The sequence below is a fragment of the Eretmochelys imbricata genome, chromosome 6, assembly GCF_965152235.1.
Source record: "Eretmochelys imbricata isolate rEreImb1 chromosome 6, rEreImb1.hap1, whole genome shotgun sequence".
NCBI classification, from domain to species: Eukaryota; Metazoa; Chordata; order Testudines; family Cheloniidae; genus Eretmochelys; species Eretmochelys imbricata.
Genome location: NC_135577.1, coordinates 5,409,756 through 5,417,851, shown reverse-complemented (window position 1 = coordinate 5,417,851; position 8,096 = coordinate 5,409,756). Strand labels below are relative to the sequence as shown.

The window sequence follows — 8,096 nt, the reverse complement described above, 5'->3', positions numbered from 1 at the left end:
GTTACCTATGTGGTATGCCTCTCCTAAATATTATTAGTCCTTGAGCCTTGATGGAAGCATCTGTGAGGTATAACGGACATAAGGATTACTAGGCCACAAATCTGTGTGTCCACATTTGTATAGCATTCGTCACTTAAAAATGATTTGGCCCCTCATAACTGCCAGGCAGGGCCTGTGACATATTGCTCTCCTAATGTGTATGAAGTCACCAGCCTGAAAAGCCGTACCTGTGTGGTGTTGCTCACCCAAGTATTATTAGGCCATATGCCTGCACGGCATTATGCATCTAGGGATGATTAGGCTTCAAGTAGTCCTTGTGAGGTTGTGACAGATGTTTTCCAAGGATATTGAATTAAGGTGAAATCTCTTTGGAGTCCATTGTATTAACTACAAAGCTCATGCATTAATGTGGGCCTGGATGATCAAAGTGCCGTATTGAATAAGGTGGCAGACAAGAATGGTCTTTTAGGACAATACATATGAAGTGGATTTCATGGCAAATATCTAAGGAGAGGTGAAGACAAATTTCCCACCTCCATTTATGCAAAAACCCAGCTTATTGAAGCTATGGCCTGAAGAGTGGGCCTTTTTCTGCTGACTACCTGTTCCCAGAGGCACAAGATCGGTGACCCAAGCTGTACAAAGGATAGACTGACCTGTTCACAGGGGCGGGAGTTCTGAGCTGAGGCTCTTATGAACTTGTAGTCACAGGGAAAACCCCTAAGTGGGATTTGAAAGACTGACTCCTACCAGAGCCCCTGCTGGATTTGGGAGGTGATTTGGAGTAACCTTATTTGCAGGTGTGTAGATTCTCTTATTGTTTTTAATATGTTTTCTCTGTAATAATTTCACCTTAAGAATACATGTGCCAGCTTTTCAAGGTCTGTGTAGTAATTTATAACTACTGGCAATTACACTGTTCATAATCTTTGATGAGAAAGCAAAGTACAGAAGCTGGCCTGTTTTGGCAGTCTGATTTGCAGGGGATATCACAGTGTAGGAAGGGAACTGCAAAATCCCGAGTTAGGTGGGGGAGAGATACAGATCTCTGTCCAAGAGAGGTGTTGGCTGAGGAGCTGGGGGCCAAGAATGGATGCCCTTGGAGGACCAGTAGGGTAACCATATGTCCCGATTTTATAGGGACAGTCCAGATTTTGGGGTCCCCTTGTAGGTGGGGAACTTTGTGGGATGGAAAGTGGTACCTGGAGAAGGATTGCTAGGGTTTGTTGGTATATTCTGCTGAGCCCTTGCCTTCTCCATCTCCAGTTCATGCTCCCTCTCTTTTTCCTTCTCCTCCAGTTCTTTGGCCCTTGCCTCCACTTCTTTTTCCTTTCCCTCCATAGCTCTCTTGTAAGCAGCCGCTTGGTGGTGTTCTGCCTCTTTTGCTGCCTCCCTTTCTTTGTCCTTTGCCTCCATTTCTCTCCTGTGAGTAGCTTCTAGGGCTTTTTTGGCTGCTTTCACTGCCTCCAGTTTGGCTAACTCCAATTTGTGTAGTGCCTTGGTGTCAGTCATTTTTACCTCTCTGTTTTTAACTAACTTTACACCCGAGGGTTAGAAATAAAACAAACAAAACTTGGCTTGTAAAATTTTCCTGTTCTGTAATAGGATACCTATATTCTCTGATAGGGATTGTCAGCCTACAGAAAAATCAAAAAAAAAAAAAAAAAAAAAAAAAAACACCCCAACAACAACAACAATAAAAAAATTCAACCCCCCCCCCCAACCCTAACACTTTTGCCTCCGGGAAATAGGCAGAAAACCCCTCCAGTTACTTTTAGGTAAAGAAAATCTTCAGGTCTGAGAAGACTTGTGAATTTCCCTGCAGGAGGATAACAACTCTGCCTTTAGGTAGAGAAAACTGCAATTCACAAAAGTTAATTCCCTTTTGTCTCTGCTCTGGCCCCAAAGCAAAGCAAAAAAAACCTTCCAACTATTTCCAGTTGGAGACCTGCTTTCTAGCAGCCCAAAGGATTTTAAAAATTTCCTTTTAAAATCTGTTTTTCTGGTTCAGAAAATCTCAAATTGATCTCAAAATGATTTCAAGTTAACCCCACTGCTCTGCCACCATGTCAAGGTTCCTTCCCCACTCTGAACTCTTAGGTACAGATGTGGGGACCTGCAAGAAAACCTCCTAAACTTATTTTTACCAGCTTAGGTTAAAACTTCCCCATGGTGCAAACTATTTTATCCTTTGCCCTTAGACTTCCACTGCCACCACCAAACGTTTATCTGGGTTTATTTTTATTAGGAAAGCGTTGTTTGGAAACATCTTTCCCCAAAAAATCCTCCCAACCCTTGCACCCCACTTCCTGGGGAAGATTTGGTGAAAATCCTCACCAATTTGCATAGGTGACCACAGACCCAAACCCTTGGATCTTAGAACAATGAAAAACCATTCAGTTCTGGAAAAGAAACATTTTAATAGAAGAAACAGTAAAAAAGAATCATCTCTGTAAAATCAGGATGGTAAATACCATATAGGCTAATTAGATTCAAAACATAGAGAATCCTTCTAGGCAAAACCTTAAGTTAAAAAAAGACACACAGACAGGAATATCCATTCTATTCAGCACACTTAATTTTTCAGCCATTTTAAGAAATCATAATCTAACACATATCTAGCTAGATTACTTGCTAAATTCTAACACTCCATTCCTGTTCTGTCCCTGGCAAAAGCATCACACAGACAGACCCTTTGTTTTTTCCCTCCCCCTAGCTTTTGAAAGCATCTTGTCTCCTCATTGGTCATTTTGGTCAGGTGCTAGTGAGGTTATCCTAGCTTCTTAACCCTTTACAGGTGAGAGGATTTTTCCACTGGCCAGGAGGGATTTTAAAGGGGTTTAACCTTCCCTTTATATTTATGACAGAAGGGTAACCATCATTCTGTATACAGTACTCTAAAATCCCTCCTGGCCAGAGGCACAAAATCCTCTTACCTGTAAAGGGTTAAGAAGCTCAAGTAACGTGGCTGGCACTGGACCATGATGACCAATAAGGGGACAAGATACTTTCCAATCTGGGGGGAGGGAGGGTACAGATTTGTTCTTTCTGTTCCGTTCGGCTCTTTCTGGAGTCAGATCAAGAAAGCAAGCAATTCAACTCCTATAGAATTAGTACGCACTAGCAAGGGGATGCATTAGATTATATTTTGTTTTGGCTTGTGGTTTTCTCTGTGTTGAGAGGAAGTTGTATTCCTGGTTATTTTTTTTTCTTTTTGTAACTTTAAGGTTTTCCCAAGAGAAAAATCCTCTGTGTTTTGAATCTGATTGTCCTGTGAGATTATCTTCCATTCTAATTTTATGGAGGTGCTTCTTTTACCTTTTTTCTTTCTAATAAAGTTCTCTGTCCTAAAAAAACCAATGTTGGTCTGTGGTCATCTTGTTTATTCTCAAGCCACCCCAGGAAAGGTAGTGTAGGACTTGGGGGAAATTAGGGGGAAGATAGGGCTCCAAGTGGCCCTCCCTAAATGTTTGTTGAATCACTTGGTGGTGGCAGCCTTTACCTAATCCAAGGTACAAGGAAGAATTTGTGCCTTGGGGAAGTTTTAACCTAAGCTGGTGAAAAAAAGCTTAGGGGATCTTTCATGCGGGTCCTGACATCTGTACCCTAGAGTTCAGAGTGGGGAGGGAACCCTGACAGCTCCTCAAGTTCTTGAGCTCTGACACTTCCCTCAATCAACTCCTTCTCTATAACTATGGCAGCTCCGTGGAAATCATCTCCATCCTCGTTGTCCTCATCTCCTACATTTTAATCATCATCTCTGTCCGGAGGTTCTTGCTCAGTGAATCTCTTGTTTAACCTGGTAAAAAATCACCAGTGAGGAACTGCAGAACAACAAGGGGACTGGCTAAGCCAATGAGATATAATGTCCTATAGCAACAGACATAGGTATATAACAGATGTAAGAGATAATTAAGTTCTCATTGGATAAGAGGGAAGATCCTTTCATGGACTGAGAATGGTTAAAAGACAGGGAACAAAGGGTAGGCATAAATGGTAAATTTTCAGAATGGAGATGGGTAACTGGTGGTGTTCCCCAAGGGTCAGTCCGAGGACCAATCCTATTCAACTTATTCATAAATGATCTGGAGAAAGGCGTAAACAGTGAGGTGGCAAAGTTTGCAGATGATAGTAAACTGCTCAAGATAGTTAAGCCCAAAGCAGACTGTGAAGAACTTCAAAAAGATCTCACAAAACTTGGGCAAGAAAATGGCAAATGAAATGTAATGTGGAGAAATGTAAAGTAATGCACATTGGAAAAGAAAATCCAAGTATACATACAATATGATGGGGGCTAATTTAGCTACAGCTAATCAGGAAAAATATCTTGGATCATCGTGGATAGCTCTCTGAAGACGTCCACACAGTGTGCAGCGGCAGTCAAAAAAGCAAACAGGATATTAGGAATCGTTAAAAAAGGGATAGAGAATAAGATGGAGAATATCTTATTGGCCTTATATTAATCCATGGTACGCCCACATCTCCAATACTTTGTACAGATGCGGTCTCCTCATCTCAGAAAAGATACACTGGCATGAGAAAAGGTTCAGAGAAGGGCAACTAAAATGATAAGGGGTTTGGAACAGGTCCCATATGAGGAGAGATAAAAGGGGCTAGGACTTCACAGCTAGGAAAAGAGGAGACTAAGGGGGGATATGATAGAGGTATATAAATTCATGTGTGGTGTGGAGAAAATGAATAAGGAAAAGTTATTTACGTGTTCCCATAACATAAGAACTAGGGCCACCAAATGAAATTAATGGGGAGCATGTTTAAAAGAAATAAAAGGAAGTTCTTCTTCACACAGCACACAGTCAACCTGTGGAACTCCTTGCCTGAGGAGGTTGTGAAGGTGAGGACTATAACAGGGTTTAAAAGAGAACTGGATAAATTCATGGAGGTTAAGTCCATTTTAATGGCTATTAGCCAAGATAGGTAAGAAATGGTGTCCCTAGCCTCTGTTTGTCAGAGGGTGGAGATGGATGGCAGGAGAGTGATCACTTGATCATTACATGTTAGGTTGACTCCCTCTGGGGCACCTGGCATTGGCCACTGTTGGTAGACAGGATACTGGGCTGGATGGACCTTTGGTCTCATTCAGTATGGCCATTCTTAATGTTCTTATGTTCTTATAATGGGACATGCATGTGTTTTGGTTTGGGGTATTACATTTGACCCAATATTTGTTTATTTAAAGATTTAGGGTCACAGGATAGCAGATTCTTTTGGGTAGGAAAGGAATCATTTCATCCATCTCTCCCTGATCCATGGAGGGCAGATGGTCTGCTGGACTTGGACTCAGCAGACCTGGGTTCATTCTTCTGCTCTGACACAAAGTGGAGAAATCACTTAAATTGCCCCATAGATCAGTACCACCTTTACAGTGATATCAAGTTTAAAAAAGTCTCTCTCCTCACGCTGATGTGTGGTGGTCTGCTCTGCAGAATTAAAGCAGTGAGCTAATTGCAGAGCAATGTGGGTGGGGGATAAAGCGTAAGAATTTTAAGAAAGACAGTTTTGGGGAAAGGGAATGGCTGAAGGTTTTGAGGCTGAGACAAGGTTCCTTTCCCCTTTGCATCACCAGTTCTAGTCCTGGGAAGAGGTCAAGATCCATGAGCCCAGAAAGATGATGGGTCTTGAAATGGGATATGTTTGTTTTCAGCTTTAGGTCACAGATCTTTTTTTTTCCCCACACCCTGTTCAGCGAATGGGACCAACATTCCATGTATGGAAACAGCACCACAGGGAAAGCCAAGGATGTTATCTCAGCAGCAGAGAAGATGCTGAGATCCATTTTAACTGGCTGCACCTCTTTCCACAGCTTTCTCATTCTTCTAGAAAGCGGGACAGAACATGAGAAAGATGAGTGTTTATTGACCTATAACTTTACTATAAAATATTATGGTTGCTCCCAGAAGGACTGAAAGAAGAAAATGAAATGAGTTATGGCAATAAATAAATGTGTGGTGATATATAGCATTTGTGGTGGATTTGAATAAATTAATAAAGAAGGATGATAGCGAGGAAATGGTGTTCATCTGGCTTATTCAAACCTTTCACTGCATGCAGGCAACAGTCCTCTATCCTCAGAAAAACTGGAACATTTGTAACTGATTTCTGAGTGTATTAAGCTTAGCTTGAGTGTTTTGTTTTATTTTGCTTTGTTCTGTCTGTTATTACTTAAAAACACTTAAATCCTACTTTTTATACTTAATAAAATCACTTTTCTTCATTTATAAACTTAGTATAAGTAATTGTTACCGGTGTGTGTGTGTGGGGGGGGGCAGCTGTACATATCTCCCTTGCAGTGATATAGAGGGCAAGCATTTATCATTTTATCATGTATAAGCTTTATACAGAGTAAAACAGATTTATTTGGGGTTTAGATCCTATTGGGAGCTGGGTATCTGTGTACTGGAGACAGGTGTCCTGCTGAGCTGGTTTCAGTCTAGATCTGCAGCTTTGGGGGAATCACTCAGAGCCTAGGTCTGTGTTGCAGCTGGCTCGTGTGTCTGGCTCAACAAGACAGGGTTCTGCAGACCCAGGCTGGAAGGGAAAATGGGATCAGAGGTAATTTCAGCATATGAGGTGACACTTCCAATGAGGGTCTCTGTGACCGAACCCGGCACACTATGGACTTGGGTTTCCTGCATTTCCTGTGATGCTTCCCTTTTTTGTCCACTGATCTCCATTGGGGACTGCAGACCACATTGGAATACAAAGAAATTAATAATAATAACAATATAATAATGAACAAACTACCAGGGGCTATCCGAAATTATTTTGTCATGGGCTGAGAATTGAATTCACCTGTTTCCAGTCCCCTCCACTAAACCAGTACTGAATGAAACAGATTCAAGAATTGATTAGCAGTTTATTCATTGCTTTCCTCAGGGCGTCCTTCACCTCCATGTTCCTCAGGCTGTAGATGAGGGGGTTCAACATGGGGATCACTAGCATGTAAAACACAGAGGCCACTTTGTCTGTATCCATGGAATAGCTGGAGTTGGGACGTAAATACATGAAGAGGCTGGTGCCATAAAACAGGACCACAGCGGTCAAGTGGAAAGTGCAGGTGGAGAAGGCTTTGTGTCGGCCCTCAGCAGAGCGCATCTGCAGGATGGTGGAGGTGATATAAACATAGGAGAGGAGGACAGTCACAAAGCTGATGACTTGAATGCAGCACATTGAAACAAACATCACAATCTCATTGATGTGGGTGTCAGAACAGGAGAGAGCCAGCAGTGCGGGGACGTCACAGAAGAAATGATTGATGATGTTGGAGCTGCAGAATGACAGCCAAAATGTACAACACGTGTTTAACCCTGAATCCACCAACCCCACAGTGTACACACCAACCACCAGCTTTTTACAAAGCTGCTTGGACATGGTGACCGTATAGAGCAGCGGGTTACAGATGGCCACATAACGGTCATACGCCATGACAGCCAGCAAGAGGCACTCAGCATCTGCAAAAAGGATAGAGAGATACATTTGCACAGCACAGGCAGTGAAAGAAATGCTTTTCCTCTCGGCTAAGAAATTCAGCAGCATCTTAGGGGAAATTATCGAGGAAAAGCAGAGGTCACAGAAAGACAAATTCCTGAGGAAAAAGTACATGGGGGTGTGGAGTCGGAGATCAATCGTGATTAACAAGATCAACCCCCCATTCCCTAGCAGGGTGATACCAAAAATCAGTAGGAACACCCCAAACAGGGGAACCTGCAGCTGTGGATTATCTGTCAGTCCTGAGAGAATGAACTCAGTCGCCTCCGAGTGATTTCCCTTTTCCATCTCCTCTCAATAGAGATCGGACAGCTACAGAGATGTGGGCATGTAGATAGTGAGGAAAACCTGTCCCTTCTCTGCAATGAAGAAAGTGAAGATAAAGGGAGATCAGTTTCTTAATGGGCATCAGTACGAGCTCAGGGAAAGGCTTAGTCCACAGAGCCAGATGTTCACAACTGGTCATTCCAGATGTTCGATAAAATGCAGACACTGCAAATACAATGACACACAGGTTAATCATGCCCCCCCCCACACACACACACAAAGACTCCTGTTCACTAATCCAAAGAGAAAACAGTGACTTGTGA

At 42.5% G+C, this 8,096-nt stretch overlaps 1 protein-coding gene across 1 annotated transcript; it reads right to left on the bottom strand.

Moving 5' to 3' along the window:
* Positions 1-6,855: 6,855 nt before the first annotated feature.
* Positions 6,856-7,794, bottom strand: LOC144266374 (olfactory receptor 5AR1-like). Its single transcript, XM_077819831.1, has one exon. The coding sequence runs from the start codon at positions 7,792-7,794 to the stop codon at positions 6,856-6,858; it is 939 nt and encodes a 312-aa protein (XP_077675957.1).
* Positions 7,795-8,096: the final 302 nt, after the last annotated feature.

Excerpts from the sequence above, each read along its gene's own strand:
- LOC144266374 (XM_077819831.1), bottom strand. The coding sequence starts at position 7,794 with ATGGAAAAGGGAAATCACTCGGAGGCGACTGAGTTCATTCTCTCAGGA.